Source organism: Pecten maximus, chromosome 14 (genome assembly GCF_902652985.1).
Source record: "Pecten maximus chromosome 14, xPecMax1.1, whole genome shotgun sequence".
NCBI lineage: Eukaryota > Metazoa > Mollusca > Bivalvia > Pectinida > Pectinidae > Pecten > Pecten maximus.
The window spans coordinates 18493689-18512511 of NC_047028.1; the positions used below are offsets into that span (position 1 = coordinate 18493689).

Genomic DNA, 18823 nt, shown 5'->3' on the forward strand with positions numbered 1-18823 from the left:
GAGCTGGCATATTTCTCAAGACTCTTGGTGAGATGTGATTAATTCTGGTGAAATTAAATTGCCATTCTGTGCTTGGTAGTGATAGTTGAAAACACCAGCGAAGGATGGTAGATTCTAGTCAACCTGTCATACCATACTGGTCGATAGTCTGACATATTAGAGAGCTGATGCTTATCCTGGTGTAAATGAAAATTGATTGGTTGATAGTGAGAAACTCGAGCAAAATAAGGTGTATTCTGTTTAGTGAAAAGTACGTTTAATATGAATACTATATACATTGTACATGGTATAATACAGACAAACTGCATAGAGACTCATCTGAGTGGAGGCTGTGTGGAACTCAGAAAGGGGAATTAGGAAAAATCGTAATCACTCATAATGTTAATACGGGAACGTGCATTTAATCTGATAATTCAAACAATTTGGAAAGCTTTAAATATTGCATAAATTAAAAAATATCATTAAACACGCGTGTAGTCCGAACCAGATTCACTATGAATAATACAGATAGTGCAGGGTTATGGAAGGTGGTTTAAATTGATTTTTTTTTTAGATTTAAAAAGGGTAAGGCGATGCATCTTTTAAAGGGATTGCGACCTGTTGTGAGTGTATCTATCGACCTCGCGATTTTATCAATGGGGATGTAAAGTTCTCCCTGGAATACACCTATAATAAGTCAAATGTTACCTGACACGTTAAGAGCATTATCAGGATTTCGCCATCGTTTCCTTTTTTATCACTGGTTAAAGTGACGTTTTAAACCGCTATCTCCAAATCTACAAAAATCAAGCAGTTTTCAGTAAGGATATCAATACTTGGCGGACCGATGACTAATCTATGACTTCGAACCTGGTCACTTTCCGGTATATCAAAACGTTTTATTTTCTTATCGTGTTCACGGAAACGCTTGGTTACCATGCTGACCGCATGTCTCGAAATCAGAGACATCAACAAGCCGACGTGTTGTATAGTACGGCGTGTTAATTTAGATGGTCAAACAATTAATGCCATAAAGGATTTAAAGGTCGTTACATTGAGGTTCACCTGCATTTTCAGGTCGTTAGCAGGATCAGTGACGATGATTTTCAATAATTCAGAATGATAAATACCTATATGTTATCGACCTTATTATACCATTACTCGATCGTAAGCACGATAGAATCACCGCCCTGCCAAACCCTTGTCTCTGTTAGAAACACGTACTGTTGCAGGCAATACTGGAGTTTTGTACGTGATATTACATTGTGCTGCAAATTTTGAACGAAATAATTTAAAACAAAATGACATCGTCAATGTATAGTACTATTACTGTTGTTATCTGGGGATGGTGAATCCATAAAATTAATATTCTCAGATAATGCATTATAGATATAATCCTTTACCAAATTGATCCCAGAAGCCATATCGGCACGGCTGTTTTATCCTACATCTATATCAACTCATAGTAAATCAGGTGTGCTAAATCATTTTCTCACAGTAAGTCACTTTCTGTTTTGATAAGGACCACCAAACCACTAAAATATCAGGCACCTGTTAGTATTAAGAATGATTTTATTCCTTTCATATCCCTACAAAAACGCCTTCATTGGATTTTAGACTGTGACCCCTTGCCTTTGTTTGGATATTGACCTCGCAAACACAGTTTTGTTCCTGGTATAAAGCACCTTTTTCAGCTGAACATGGCTAGTGAACCACATGTTTGTGTTGCATGAATCTTACTATTTGCTATTTCTTCGTTTATTAGAGCTTTAAAGCTGTATTCACCACAGGTGTTCGCCAAGTGTGTTTCACTGAACTCTCCTGTCAAATTGGTCCATTTGTCACATTCAAACATTTCACAAGTGGTCGTTAGTTGATGCCTGTACCATGAATACGGACAAGCGCAATACTCTATGGTTTCTTAGTATTGAATGAAATCTATTCATTAGATCAAAAATATACATCTTTAAGAAATTGATATATCACACACAATATGTGAAGTTAGTTTCAAAGTCTTTTTTAATTTTTTTGGCACCTATAATTTGCAAGTCACTGCAAACAATAGGTTTGCGTCCACCAGTTGTTAAAAAATCTATAAGATCTTGATATCATCCATTCATGACACTTGTTTACTACTCGCCATAATTATAACAATACCTTCAATATGTACAATAGATCATGGTTGTTCAGCTGTTTGGCAGAATGCATAATAGAACCAGGGCGGATGTTTTTAATATTATGTAAATTTAAAATCCATTGTAAAGACCTATGTATTGTATGACATACAATTACTAGCATGTTTGTAGTTTGTTACTATAAAATAAACCTTTAATTCTTACCAATGTCAATATGGAGTATGAATTGATATCCTATCCATGACCTCAATCATATGTTGGAGTGACCTTGAAAGACAAACCAGCAACACGACATATAAGGTAACACCTGGAGGTTTATCATTAGACTAATTCTTATTTCTATCAAATGTTCCAATGCATTTTATTAGGGACATCATCAACTGTAATAGTCTTTGTTCTGGAAAAAATACGGCTTATGCTCCCTGAACTAGCTGAGCCTGAAGTTATTCATAAACATTCTTTTTATATGAAAGAAACTTTATCAAAACCGTTTTGGATGTCTGGTGCATGTATAAGTTCCTTATCTGAGAAAAACAGGTGAAAATGCACGTGCATGTAATAACTGTATTGATTAGTTCAATGCCTAACGACCTCGTGCCGATTGTCAACATGCTCTGGAATAATGTACCATGAAGATAGCAAAAGCCGAATACCGCCAGCGGGATAAAGATAATAGGTTTTCTAATTAGGGACTGGAAAAAATTGCATTAGGGTAACTGCAAAAATAACCTTTTTTAAATCTTTACGTTTGTGGCTACAGCATAACAAGTAATGTATGTCTACTGATCATATGATAAAACATATCATTTTATAGATAAACTATCTATTTTTATGATCATTATGGTCATTCAATAGAAACGATATATCTGGACACTTTTTAACTATCTGAATGAAAAGGTGACAGTGGCACAACTTATCTTTCTCCCAGAAGAGTCAAGACCATTTAGAATGGTAGGGTGACACAGTGTGAACATACTTGCGATTCACCTAGGCGGCTGGGGTTCGATTCCCCGATCGGACGTGAAAATGCATGGGTCACCTGTCTGACCACGTTGGTTTTCCGTTGGTTGTCAGGTTTTCTTCCACAGTAAGACTCCTCACGTGCAACAATTCGGGCCATCAAGCGTGATTGATATAGTATAAGATGATACAGCTTGTTGTAAACTTAATAAAGTTTCAGCGATGACCAATTTCTCAATTTAGCCATGCATCTGTTTTATAAAACAAAGTTGTTATCAAATTACAAACAGATACGAATTGATATTAAGGATGCATACTACAAATTGTACTAAAGCGGTCCCCTTTAAAATGATTCAGTTTGAATTATTAAGTAGAACATTAATACGAAATATAGATCAAGCTAACGATGCTTAATGAAATTTACACGGATATCCGATACTGTTGATTTGGACTAGTGTCATTATCATGTTGTTGAAATTTGTTAACGATTCCAATTAAACGTTCAATTATTACAGTTCCTTCCACAAATGTGCGGTAGTACGCTATCGGACAAATCGATACCGGTTACAAACACAACTGTTTGGAATGGTATTTATTTAATAGTTACACATATAATAGAAAGTATGTTGATATTTTTCAGCCCAAAGTTGATTAACCAATTATTTGAAATTTGATTCATAATCTAACAGTGTACCTACACAAAACTAAAGTCACTCATGCTTGTAATAACTGGTAATTCTGAATAAACAGTCCGTGAGCGGTGACGGTCTAGGCGGAGAGAGTTGAGTCTTGGGGTATTATTGATAATCAATACACATTACACGAACAATGTATTGTTTTCATACAATTTCAAAAAGATTTATTAGACATAGCTCAAAAATTTGAATAAAGTTAAGTCATCCATTTACAAATAGATAATATATAAACATATATATATATAATTATATTGGTATCCTGTTACCCCACCCATGTGGAGCCCTTTCACAGACTTTATTTTATGTTATGGGTACAACGACATTGCTTTGTAAATAGTATAATCAGAAAGGAAAACAATTGGGGCACGAGAAAATCCGACGTAGGTTGTGTGCCCAGTTAATGCTTTACTAAGGTGGTGATTTATACAGAGAAGCATGGCCGCCATGTTAGGAAATACGGGCCAAGGAATTGTCAATAATGTAAACAACACAAATATCCTCTAAACGGAAGGGCGCGGGTCATCGTTACAGGTAAGTAGCCATTATAAGCTTATAACTAATATTGGAAAATTGGTAAATTCTAAATATAAATACTTCAAGTTTCTATTTACAAAGTTGTAGAGACCACTCCTTACCGATATATACAAAGTGGGTGCATGACGTTGAATCCCTTTGAGACTAAATCTAGACCACGATATGGTGACCTTTTCAGGCGAGAAAAAGGGTCTCAATTTTCAAAGGTAGTGATAGCTTAACCTTCCACTTGAGATATCAATCCTTTTTACTACAGACAGTGTCTAGTACTGTCCTGTTTACATTGTATCTGGATATGGGTTCGAGTGCAGACAAATTGACTGTTTTACGTCAATGTGTTTGTAGCAGGATTAAATTTCTTTATTGTGTAAAGAAGGCTGTTTCCGAGTACCCTAAATAGGGTAGTATTCACATGTAAATATATATCTATCCTGATATCACCTGGCAGATTTTATCAATTAAGTGTTAATAACGATATCGAGAGAGTCGCATTTTAAAACTGGACTATGGTATTGACCAAAATGTCTCCAGTTGTTGACTATTTTGTGGTTTATACCACGAGAGCATATGCTGAGGTAACGAACAGTATCATAGACATTTTTCTGTAACCTTTTCGATTCCATATTAAGACCATTAAGGTCACTTTCTATCAAAGTTAATGCATAAGCATTATATAGTTGATAAACTGATAAACAATGACGCCATTCATTCCAGAATTGTATTCGATGACTGTAATTGGTCCTCTTCTTCAGACCCCCTCCCTAAGAAATATAAGAAATTATCAGACCTTCCCTTGACATCATCCTGTTGTTATAATTAGTAATAGTTAATAAAAGTAGGTACACCCTTTACCCTGGATACAATATTACAGTATCATGTTTAAGTTCATATCACAATATTTCGATCGATAAAATTAACTAATTTTAGAATCAGCAAGATGACGTTTCATTTTTTAGTTTAGACTTTATTTTACATATTAATCACTTTGACTTTCTTTCTTTCAAAACTCGAGGTCAATCATTGATGAAATGTTTTAGCTCACATAGATCAAATGCTATTTCTAGCTTCCAATCACAGGCATTCGGCTGTATTATCGTGTAGCATATAGCTGCTATATGCTACACGATAATACAGCCGAATGCCTGTGATTGGAAGCTAAGCTGTTTCTCATGTGTAACAATTTTGTGGATATCGACCGAGAGTCTTTATAAACATCACTTTACAGTGATGATGACTACTCGCTAATCCTTATTTTCATTAATTCACCTATCTACCGTACCTAGGAATCCCCTTTGGGAATAGCAAACCTATAGCTAATGAGTTGTATTGCACATAGATTCATTCATATTCAGGACGACTTGTGTTTCCGTGACAACCAAACACTTCTCTGACATAGCTGGTCGTTGTCCCTTACAAGCTTGTCATGTAACTGTGTATTAAAGAACTATGCAAGATATGCATATCATAAAGAAGCGATATTCGAAATGATAATGAATAGCTGGCATACGGCAATATGCAATTGTTGCGAAAATTTTCTGGCAATTAATTGCACACATGGTCTATCGACTGGTTAGAAACACGTTCCCGCAACATGCTGGCGGCACGTGCATTACGCCTGCAATTTTACGAGTAATTTATGTTCTGACTCCACACGGCTTCAGGGTTGGAAACAAGTTATTACTGCAGACGTAATTTCTAGAATGTGATCGAATATAAGCTGGAATTGTTCGCAGAAAATTCCTAGTAAATTAAATCAGTAGGTGATAGGTTTTGATCGATTACTGGCCATGATTATAGCTCTAGTCATGTTCTTTTTTCACGATATATAAATTGATTTCAGCAAAGTTAGTTGCTGCTCAAACCGTATCAAACACTTGTCGGACAAAACAAGTTGTACTGAAAATAAGACTCTTTTCAATAAAAAGGGGAAATCAATGCTATATTCATTTTCGTTTTTGGCAATGCAATGCTATTGCCAGCTTTCTCCTTTTATTAATTGATGGAAAACCTTCTACAATTTTATAGAACAAATCATGTGTTTTTGTAACCCTATATAAACAAACAAAACCAAAACATCTGATAGCAATTTATTAACCATCATACAATCATATGAGAAATCATTTTTTCATAGCTTCGATGATAGTGTATTTCATTGACTTTTGTTTAACCTGTCCACCAATAGCACTAGGACAGCTGAGAAACTGGCGGAAAGCATGGTCTTCTTTCGCCTTTATTTTATTTTACTTAGACTATTCGAAAATATTCACTTGGGTTTGCTAAAGGATTTTCCCGGTAGCATATTGAATTTGAAAAAAACAACAAAAAGACAGTTTTAATATGAATCATGAACATACATATACAAATATACATTAAATATATGTGTATATAAATTTGTGACAGTTTTTGATGGTCAAGCTGTCGATGATATGATGTGGAGTACAGCTGGTTTGTATGTGGACAGTACACAGATGATCCTCTCCGATGACTCCGGACCTAGTACCGATACAATCTGTCTATATGTTGGGACAATAACCTTACCAATCTAATAAAGTCATCATACGAAATTTATGAAATGATGGCGATTTTATCGGCGTAACGGTTGCTTTTATGGTATCCTCAGCGGGCCGGAATGAATGGCGTCCTTTTGTTGTGAGGACCAGAGGTGATTGGGGGTTCATAAATAATATAGAAATCAGCAGGATGTGAGATGGGAAGTGAAACTAACGTGTAAAAACTGGTGATAGAAAATGATAGTGATTTATTCAAAGGCTATAAAGGGCAGTCTATATGGAGACTTGAAAAGCCTTTGTCACTCTGCATTCTTACTATACGATGTTGAAGCTGGTTTCAGTAATGCATAGTTTGTTTGTTCAATGTTTGACAGCTTCGAGAAAGCTTAGATCGTATAAAAATGTTCTCCACAGATGATTATGGTCACTCGACGTCACTAAAGTCCCTTGGTAAAGTACTATCACACTGTAATGCCATAAATTAGATCATGGATATATACATCGGGTCTAACAATGCTTTTATTTATATCACTGATACATCACTCTACCGGTTTTGAACACCAATAAAACGTCATTCCTTGATAATACCATACTACCCGACAACTGCCACCGGCAGTACGTGTAATAAAGACTGGGGAGACTTATAAACAGAAAAAAAAGATTATTTTTAGCCGCAGAAAGCCTTCATAAATAATCATCCGACAAATGCATACATGGAGCGTATTAAATCTAATACACCTCTCGTTGCTAAGTAACGGACACAAATGGTGGACATAATTAATGTCAATGTTGAATACCTACGTCTTCGATTAATGAGTCTCCACGGTGTTATCATCTGGAGGGAAAATGTCGACAGCAACGTGGACTTCATACCAAAATAACGTATGAGGGCCATATCTACAATTCAGGACTATTCTTATGCCAGCTAAATAGTTTAATGACTGTCGACTTCCTTTGCTTTGAAGAATGGCTTTTATAATTCCCAAATGGAGTAAGATACCGAATTGAATTAACTTTGGTTATATAAACACGTCTGACGGTACGTTATGCAGAGGAAACAAGGAAGAATTATGCTCAAAACATCAAAGTAAGTTTATTCCGAAAGGAACAAATTACCGCATTTTTAACATGGTCAATATTAGCAATTATGTCTAGAGATTTTTTGCAATCGTCTCTTTCCGGTATTTTCCGTATATAATATGGCATTGTATTTCCGGTTGAAATTGCAGAGGCTTATTACAAAATATAAAACCGGAAGCTGCCTTTACGATTAACATCAGTTGATGCTAATATGGTGTTAACATGAGCAGATTGCCATTACGACGTGTGTAAATAGGCTACGGCATATCACCGGTAGTAGTTTAGATATGCTGTGAACGACAGGATCTGATTACGTTACTTAAATTGACGTCACCTCACCAATGCTTCGTGTATGCTAGATGGGAGTAATTGCTCATTGGTAGAAGGGTGCAGCAACCGATATTGTTATCTTTATCGTTTGTTTCCGAAACAAAGGCTAGTTCAATCAATTTTCCATTGTTAAAAGCAAAGTTTGTTTGATTGATATTTTTGTACATTTACGGTATACCTTATCGTTAATAAATCTAATATAGAATAAATGATGCTAGAACTATATTGAATGTGTGGCAATATAGTGATTATCTGATGTTACAATATTATCCTTATTAATAAAGGTTGACAATGATTTACACACTATATCACGGAGAAGATACCTTAATCTCTGTCATGGCCCCACACGAGTTCTACAGGAGTCGAAAAGCATGAATTCCAAGGGATCAGCGTCTTTTGTCTGTTTTCATAAGGATATAAAGATACCCAAATGGAAGACATCCATTATTTGATGATGATCAGGAGATTTCAGGTTTAAAGATAATGCAAATGTGAATCTAATTTCTTTGTTAGTGTGTAGTTAACTAATGTTTATATGACTTTGCAAAATTTGATTGACACTTTCACTTTCTTTGTAACGACGCGGTGTAATGTGATACTAGATTGTTCGTGTTTTTTGCAATTCCTCAAGATATGAAGTTGCTTCAGGTGTTCTAAAACACAGTTTAACAAAGACCAAAAAGGCATGTTGGTACTCGTTTAATGATTTTAAAACTTTTTTATCAACAAACATGAAATTCCAATCACATTTTAATGTGCACACCTTGAAAAAACATTTACGGCATTAAAGTTTTAACTCGCCGTTTATTAAGCGAACACAATAATTTATTCATCAAAGTTACTGCCTATAAATATCATATTCTTACCAATATCGTGTATATAGGTGATGTATATCAAATTAAATCAATTGTATCACACCTTTTTAGCACATTTTGACAAAACCTAATCAAGCTTAAAGACCTTTACCTGTCTGAAAGTAATCAGGAACTATTGTGGTCGTTTTGTGGGAATTTAACTTTTCCCCTTGCTAAGTGTATAGATTTCATCCATGTCATGCTAATGGAATTTTCATATCGAAATTTGATGACATAAATGAAATCATCTGCTGTTGGCGTTTAACAACAGAACAGGTCACAATAGCACTATTGTTTAAGGCTAGGGATGCACGTAATTAGGTAGAAAGACATTACTACGAAAGATGAATCAGGTTCATTGAGAAATCTTTGAACTGTACACCTGTCCAGGTTTTCTCAACATTCTGTAAACAAACACCTTCAGTACCTGGATCGTAGGTGGGCCGTTAGGGTGCCTCCCTGTGTAGGGGTCAGGGGACAGGTGTTCTTGGTTACACATGAAGCACTGAGGTGTGTACAGGTACAGCGGCCATAACACACAGGTACCTTTGTCTAGACGTTCATCACCGGAAACCCTATACATACTTACCTCCATGTTGCAATGTATATCGTGTATTTATCGTTCCTAAGAAATGTTGGGGAAGGAGACCTGATCACGATAGCCATTGACGGGGACTGATAGAATAAGGGAAATGAAACAAACTAGGATTAAAGGATTTATCTGAAATAAAAAGAGGAATTTCGTGATTTATCTGATTTTCATTCATTCATTCATTCATTCATTCATTCATACATTCATCCATTCATTCATTCATTTATTTACTCATTGATTTATTGACTAATTAATTAATTAATTCATGCATTCTTTCATTCATTCATTTTTTTCACTCTTCCTCCTCCTTCTCCTCCTCCTTGTTTATATCACATGTTTTGATAATATTTCATTTTTACTTCTTCAGGTCAAGACGTGGCAGTCTGTCCGCTTCCGCCTCCAACTCGTCTAATGATGGTAAGTATATTGCCAAGTGTTTTCTTTATCTCCAACCAATTTTAATGTAAACTAATTTGAAAGTGATTCATGTCAAAGGAATTCCAAAACCTTGACAAAATAAGTCTGAAACAGAATGAAACGCGAGTTTAGTGGAATCGCATTAATAATATCCTTATAGAACACAAAAGCGATAAAAAAAAGATTAATAACAAAACAATAAAAAAATCGTGCCTCCTTATATGTGATAACTTTCTCATGTCAATGTTTCAAAGTTTAATTGGGCGAGTGAAATTTGATGCGTCACGTGTTTTTTCAAACGCAAGTTCAGAAATACTTACCGAATAAATCTTGACGACAATGAATCGTATCTTATCTTGCTCCATTACGTTTATTATAAAACAACAAGGAATCGATGATTCACCACCTCAAACAAAGACAAACTACCTCATTTTAGCTACCAAATTGTCTACATGATATTGTTTAAAACAACAATGACAGTACCCAGTAGTTGTCCGTCGTGACTCAGAGTTGACCAGGCGTGGTAACCTGTACAGAGGGTCACGTACATTCATTGCCAAAACAATGCATCTGATAATTACATTGAGACAAAAAAAAGTAAAAGTTCAAAATTCGTAACTGCCGGAACAAATTGCAAATTTAGAAACACTGTTGTTTTGTCTCTGTTCACTGCGCTTCATGCACGCTTCTCAGATGTTTTGAATGGCATGTTTCTGTAATAGAAATGTCTTTCAGTTCGTTTGAATATGTTGTCATTGTAACTGACAATGTAGACAACAGGAAGATATATCCGTGGATTAATAAAAACACCGACCTTCTACATACTTTCCCTCTGACGTGATCGCTTTGTTCGGCTAAGGTCGGTGGTATCCTTTATCCGATATGTCCTAGTGGTAAACAATAATATGTTTCTTTCAAAAGACACATTTAAGTGGATTTTATTCTCGAAGACACTGAAATTCCGTTACAGTATAATCATATAGATTCGACATTTTTCAGTATGTAAAAGAAATCATTCGATGATTCATCATATCCTAAGAGATATAATTTACTATTAGTTTAATCTACCATTCAGTTCAAGAGTTTAAAGGAAAAAAAATACATCAAAATTTCTTATTATAAGCACGCATAATAAAACATGTATTGCAAACTCGGTAGGCATTGATACTATTTAAAGCAACAAATTGATATGTAGGGGCTTTGGATAATTATAATCATTCGACGAAGACAAATTCAAACATGCCTCAATACCCTGCCTTCTGTCCACTGTCTGTCTGTGTAGAAACACTCAGGACAGTTTGTATGAATTAGTACTTGTATTTGATTTGAAGTTTCTTTACCGCGGCTTGTCCTTTATTTATTTCACGTGATGCACATTAGTTGAGAAACATTAACATTTAAAAGATCTACACTATTTAATTCAATGAAGATCTATTCTAAAGAATCATGACTTTTATTGCTTACTACAGATGGAGAAATTAGTACGACAAAATCGGGACAAAGACCCACACATGTTCGCTTATGTCAAAACATTCGGTTTTACAATTATAAAATTAACTGATAACATCAGTTTTTATTATGCTAAAATGACTGACATTTGCTCTGTCCCTTTAAATGTGCAATGCATACGGAAGCACTCCTCTCAGTTTGAACAGTTATGTGTAAAATGAGAAATGTCTGTAATAGTTAATGTAATTTACACCACTTTATTAAGATTCCAACTAATACCATTTAATTGCCCTGAAAGTGATGATTACAAAAATGTTCCAATATCTATTAAGACTGGGAACAATATTCAGTCCATCGTGCATTTGGAACACGTATTTCGTTTTTATTAATTAAAAGGAGGTGTTTGTATGTAATGTTTTGTGGGAAGTTGTACCTGATCAAATGATAAATCCTTAAACATGTTTCAACAGAATTTATATAAACATCCTATGGAAACTTTTGAATACACGAGATCACTAGCTTAGACCCATAGGTAGACGATAGAGAAATCTGCTTAGAGCATTAAACAGGGTCTGTGTTACGTTTGACATAACCTAACAATGGAAATAGAATTTAGGTCACTGGGGAAGAAAGAAATCACTTGTTCTCGAGAACGGATTTCAGGGGCAAGCATTATATAGGGATGTGATTTGATAGGCATGGCGGTCAGGGGAGACTTTAATCCCCCGTTATATATAACTGTAATACACCTGTAATATACCTGTAATCTACCTGTAATTAAGAGGAATAGGTAGTACCTGGAACAACAAAATTGTTATTTTTATCAAATGGTTACATCTAGAAGACAAAGCATGGTGAGTGTTTTGACTGTTTTGACTGTATTTTGAAATCGTACATTTCTCTTGAGCGATGTTAACCGATCGGATATGATTTAATACTTATTCTGACATTACCATTGAGGAATATTCTCAACTTGACAATATCGATTTAGCTGTGTGCTGAAGATTGTGGATTTGTTTTCTGTTTGAAATGATAACCTCCAGTGATATTCTAATAGTATAATACACATTCTTGAAATGTCAATATTGATCATTATAATATGAGTTTGAAAACTTGATATCAATGCTCATTAATGCTTCGCAAGGAATACAATGATGAGATAGGAAGAATAATTGAAATGTAATAAATAGGATCATCAATTTCAGCACTTACTCCACCAATCCTATCCATCGTGACCACTTAGATACAAAGTCATTATGACATTACGTAGATCTATCGCTTGTCTCAATCATAATGAGCACTGCATTGTTCGAATAGTCATTGTAATAATTGGTTGTCCATTGTTACTGTCTACTCGGGGGAAATGGACGCGATGTAACGTCGAGATATCCATTAGGCAGGCAGACGACAATCGCTAGTGACATGCATTCCAATAACCGCCATCTTTCTTGTTTTTGCAGGTAGCAGTATATCGTCCATTGGGTCTCTGCGTTCAGAAACAGAAAGCGAGAACATTAGTCTATCTGGTAACTCAGATATAGACTCCATCATGTTGAGCGACCCCTACCGAATGACTGTGCACTTTCTGGCGGACGCTCACGAGATATATCCGATGATGGATATGTATCAACCAGTTATTGACTGGGTGGATCCTGATTTGCATATATTTAAAATATCTGAGAGGACAGATTTCAGTGATGGCGATAACCAGTCTTTTTCAATGCAAACTTCTTACTTGCCAAGCGTCTCTCTGATGGTGTTTCTTCATGAAGAAGGTATGTTGGGATGCGAACGAATTCAAAACGCCAAAAAACATTTTGAGAAATCCCCGTGGAAGTTTCACCATTCGGAGGAGGTTTCTCGAGGGAGGGTAAATCCATACCCTTACAACAGTCAAGACTTTTATTACACCTCAGAGGATCTTCCGCTCTGGGCGGTGCGACAGGTGCATTATGGGAAGGAGCATATACGGGTGGTTGTGTTTACGAGTGAAGACAACTGGAATGATATGGTTCAGTTTTACAAGCTTATTATTGGAACAGAACCAGAACTGAATCGAAACGACTTCTGTCTGTTTACAATTCATACGCATTTGAACTACGATGTGCAGTTCGCACTGAAGAAGATTCAATCGGACATAAAACCTCGTGCGTTAGACTGTGTTAAACTGCAATTCAGGGTCACAGATGTTGGACATATTGTGCCGTTATTTCCAAACGTTTGTAAGCCCCTATCGGACACAAGATGGCAGACGACAGACCACGATGGGAATGTGATAGTGTTGGAGGTCACAGGGTGCAATATATCGCCTTCGGACAAAACCAGTAATGTGTCTCGACACAGTTCGGACAGGTCAAATCGATCTGATCAGTCAGGCAGATTATCACACAGGTCTGACCAATCAGACAGGTTGTCACGTAGATCTGACCAATCAGATAGTTTGTCAAATAGATCGGACCAATCAGATCGGTTATCACATAGATCGGACCAATCGGACAGATCGTCACAAAATTCATTGAATTCAGGAAATTCTGACCGGACAGTACAATTATCGAGTTTCTATGTATGATATTTATGTATGTTTGATTTATGTCACTGTGTTCCAAGCATATCACTTACTATTGGGTGGGTATATCTCCGTTCTGTGTACTGGAAAACAATCTCCAAGTCAAACTTTCGCTCAGTCAACCTCTCGTCAAGTCAAACTTTCGCTCAGTCAACCTCTCGTCAAATCAAAGTTACGACCGTTCAACCTTTCGCTTTTCACTGGTAAAATCAACATTTATAGAACACTTATTTCGACCTCCTATTACGATTATATTACTATTTATGGACTGATATATACTTATATTAGTCACGCCATGTCTGTCATAACGGAGGGCGATAAAGGCGAATGTGAATATACAGCGATTGTTTTCCATATACAGTGTACTATTAATTTTTTTCTGCTTGAACAGGTACCATATCCTAATATTAAGATAAAAAAATATTGGACTTATGTCCGAATTGGAAAATCTACTTAAATCTAATCATATTCCCAGTATTTGTCCGGTAAAAAGGCGACGCTATAAAGGGTTTTAGACATTAAACGCGGTAAATAAAGGGATTCAGTGATTTTTATTGTTTTTAAATTGCAATAATTGGGAAAATTGTAGGTATCTACCTGAAGGAAACTTACTTATAAAATGAAATATAATATTCGAGCCAGAAACATAAACATTTGGAAACAACACTTAAGCACTACTTCTTGATCTAAAGACATGGTACCTGGACTAAGTAACCAATGGAATATCACAATCTTGGTATGATGACAGTATATTCATTTCCTCTTGTTACCCATATAATACCACTATTATTTGATTTTCTTAAGTCTATACACCAACTACAAGTCATCAACATTACGTTCTTAAATGCAGAAGCCTCCATTATGTTGAAATGACTTGAGCTGTATCTGCCGAAAGAATAATTTACTGAAAAAGAAACTAGTATACATGATATTTGGCTATATATACAGGTAGCAGTAAAACTTGATCAGTTTTCCATCAGTATTTGTTTAATTTGTGCATGTGTTCAAAATTGACATCTGTAGATTTATTTCAAAACATTTGTATTTTACAAAAGAGATTCGTCCGTCAGATGTATAGGTGTTTATAATTTACAATACAGATCGAACCAGATATATACAAAAAGGTTCGAGGCAAAACTCGATATCTAAGTCTGGCGCTGATGTACTGGAACAACCCTGGGCCTTTTACAATTATCATTTATCAGTAGATGACGAAGTAAAATAAATGGATGTCGTCTTCCGTTTTTTATCTGTTTTGGAATCGTTTTTCTGTTCAAAAGTTTAAAGGTAATGTCGGCGCCAAGCTTACTTGTCACTCAAATAAATCTCTCTCTAAGATGGCGGTCTGCTCAACTTTTAGTTGTGTTAAAACAAAACGAGTGAGCCAGACCAAATAATTTGTCATTGGAGGAAGACGTGAAAATTAAATGATATTGTGTTAATCAGCTATCAGGGGTACCGAGTGTTTCCGGTCTAATTGGAGAGAAACAAAGGTATTATCAATCAACGAGTTAACAATGTAAACAAAAATATATCTCGTTATACCGGTTACGTTTACAAACAATAGCCATTTAACTACAATGTCATCTTAATCTGTCGGATATTAATCCTTTAACAATAGATAAGAAACAAAACTTCTGCCACGAATTGTATACACTATTTCTCACGAATCGATGGACAGCGACAGTTCTGAAGTTTGAAATGAGCAAAGGGCGCCATTTATTACGAGAAATGGTCAGTGGCCCTTCCTATATCTTGTCCCGAATATCATGCGTCGGATTAAATATCCTTAGAGCGCGTGCCTCCATTTTTATCGCGAAATAAAGCGTCACTTACTGAAAAGATTAGTACTCTGTGTTTGGCCGAGTCTAAATAATGTATTCAAAATCTCAACAAAATATCTCTACCATTAAAAGCAATGGCACCATCAATGTTTTTAAACAGATACTGCATTACAATATCTGTATATAATTATTTTTCCTTTGCTGTTTTATTTGTTTGGACTTTGTATCAGAGAGAACAGTTGAATAGGCTCTCCATTCACAAAAGTTGATAACTGTTTATCTTTTATATAGGTACATCTAGCATGAAGGAAATTAACATGCCATGTCAATCATTTGGAAGCCTTTCTAGCCACTATTGTATTCGGTCTAAGACAAGATATGAAATGATAACAAATCAATTCGAAGATGCAAATTAATTCTTAATTTAGACATCAATGACAAGATTCGAACACAGACAACATTATATCAATGGGGCGGAAATAGGAATCTAGAATTTTTATTGAAATTTATACCTGGACAAATACATGCTATGGTTGACAGCCACTTTAATTTTCATCTTTCATCAAATACAGGTACAATCTTTGACAAAGGGAGATTGCCGTTATGGTTAGTGGTGACATTACGATATCAACGTTAATACATATCCATTAAATATAATTTTATGGTCCATAAATTTTCAGTTTCCAGCCTAACGTTTACCGTGTAACGACCCCTCAGATGCAAGTCTGAAGATATCCTCTTCTACGTCGGATAGGGTTTTGTATTGGACGGAAGTACCAAAGATTCGTTCCATTGACCACGAAGAGTATCTGTTAGTCAGGAAGGGGTAAAAACTGAACGACATTCGAGATATATTGAATCGAAATGGGATTTGGTCCAGTTAACTAGAAAATTACAAGTATAAACGAAATCATGACAACATAAAGGTGGCCAGGTACGCTATCATTATATTATTTCAAAATTACTCTCCATAATGATTTTTATAAAGAATAAAAACACATATTGCTATTAGTTTACTATATTTGATATAATGATTATATTGATTTCAAGTAATGTTCTTTTATTCGAGCTTATAAGAAAGGCTATAAAACTATTTGGGTGAAACAGAATAAAAAATTATCAGCAGCTGGCTGAGAAGTGAGAAAACCTAAACTTGAGGTGACGTGTCTATTTCTGACACCGACGTGTGCCGCGCACCTGTCAGGGATGGCTAATTTACATATAGGTGAGCAAATACAGGTAAAATAAACCCAATTGTTTATCGTATTGTAATAGATGCATCAAGTGATGAAACATTAATGTGTCATGACCTTTTCCAATTATCTAAATAAAAAGTAAAAACTTCGGCATTCCAAATCATTACGAAACAATCATAAACTAGCTATTGTAGTACAACCTTTCATTGTGTATTTTCTATTTTTTCTTTTTTTCTTTTTTTTTTAGTTTTTTGTTTTTACTTTCATTCTTTTCGTTTTCGGCATGTTTTTTCGGTTAATTCTGTGAAACTATTTCCTTATTTTTTCGAGACTGATAAACAATAAAAGTCTTCATCAGTACAAGATTTAATTAATGTAACATTTGTCTTACAAGACACATTCATAAATCCATCACGTATAAGGTAGCCTTTTTCATTTCACCGTTAGCATATAGTCATACTACCACGACCTACTCTACTACTACCACCACCACCTACCACACCTTACTACCAAGACATACCATCTACCACGGCATTCTACCACGCATTACTACCACGACCTACCACCAAGACCTACCATCCACCACGGCATTCTACCGCGCATTACTACCACGACCTACCACCAAGACCTACTACCACCTACCACGCATTACTACCACGCATTACTACCACGACCTACCACCAAGACCTACTACCACCTACCACGCATTACTACCACGACCTACTACCACCTACTACCAAGACCTACTACCATCTACCACGACCTACCACCAAGACCTACTACCACCTACCACGCCTTACTACCACCTACCACGACCTACCACCAACACCTACTACCACCTTCCACGCCTTACTACCACGACCCACTGCCACCTACCACTCCCTACCGCGACTTACTACCACGACCCGAGTAATCTGCCCCTAATTCAGTATGTTCGGGTTTTTATCCCCAGTGCAATATATCTAGCCCAACGAACAAACGACGATTGTTTCATTAAACAAACATAGATTATAGAACAAGCATTATGTTATAAAATAATCTGATTTGTATTCAATTATAATCTTAAAAGTATGAAACTTTAATCTAAATTTTGAAATAAAGGGAAATCTTTGAAAACAGCACCAGTATGTCAAATATTGTCACCGTTTCCCTTTAATTTATAGTTTAATTATGATATTACTATATATGTACCAGCACGCTAGTCAAACGGTATACGCTGTAATTATGTATACTATTGGTAAATACGTGTGTCGAATATTAAACTTTAAACTAAGACACCAATATTAATCTATTATAAAACAAGAACGTAACTATTATCAATTCATCTTCAGTTTTATTGATATTGTATGGGTTGTGAGAGGCTTAATTTATTTTCTCCATACAAAATATAAATAAATATACACTCTCCTCCTGAAGCATTGGCAAGCAAGGCAATAGTATACGTTGTTTCTAAGTACACATCAAAGTTTTGAAATAGATATGGTTAAGAAATAGATATGGTCAAGAATACTAGTAGATATGGTCAAGAAATAGACACAGAAAGAGAACAATGCTATAATCTCGTTATGATATACCACAATAGCATGCTATTGTTGAACTGAAGCCATTATCAAAAATCTGTGATTCTAATTTCTAAGTGATAACTGTATTGGTAACAAGTTGAGTTTTCCTTACAGTCATTTCGCAATCAAGAGCGTAAATAGAACGCAACACAATTATCTGATTAAATGAATATTGTCATC

At 35.5% G+C, this 18823-nt stretch overlaps 1 protein-coding gene across 2 annotated transcripts in view; it reads left to right on the forward strand.

The window, feature by feature from the left end:
• LOC117342323 (protein FAM124A-like) overlaps positions 1–15350 on the forward strand; it is a 53049-nt gene extending 37699 nt beyond the window's left edge. Inside the window, exons 1-3 of one of the 2 annotated variants that reach the window (XM_033904449.1) lie at positions 4175–4300; positions 10037–10086; positions 12996–15350. In XM_033904449.1, coding sequence (XP_033760340.1) covers positions 13085–14104 — 1020 coding nt within the window. In that variant the 5' untranslated portion in view covers positions 4175–4300; positions 10037–10086; positions 12996–13084 and the 3' untranslated portion in view covers positions 14105–15350. Of the gene's footprint in view, positions 1–4174; positions 4301–10036; positions 10087–12995 lie in introns of those variants that run through there. The other variant, XM_033904447.1, reaches the window with a different exon arrangement.
• The last annotated feature ends 3473 nt before the right edge of the window (positions 15351–18823 follow it).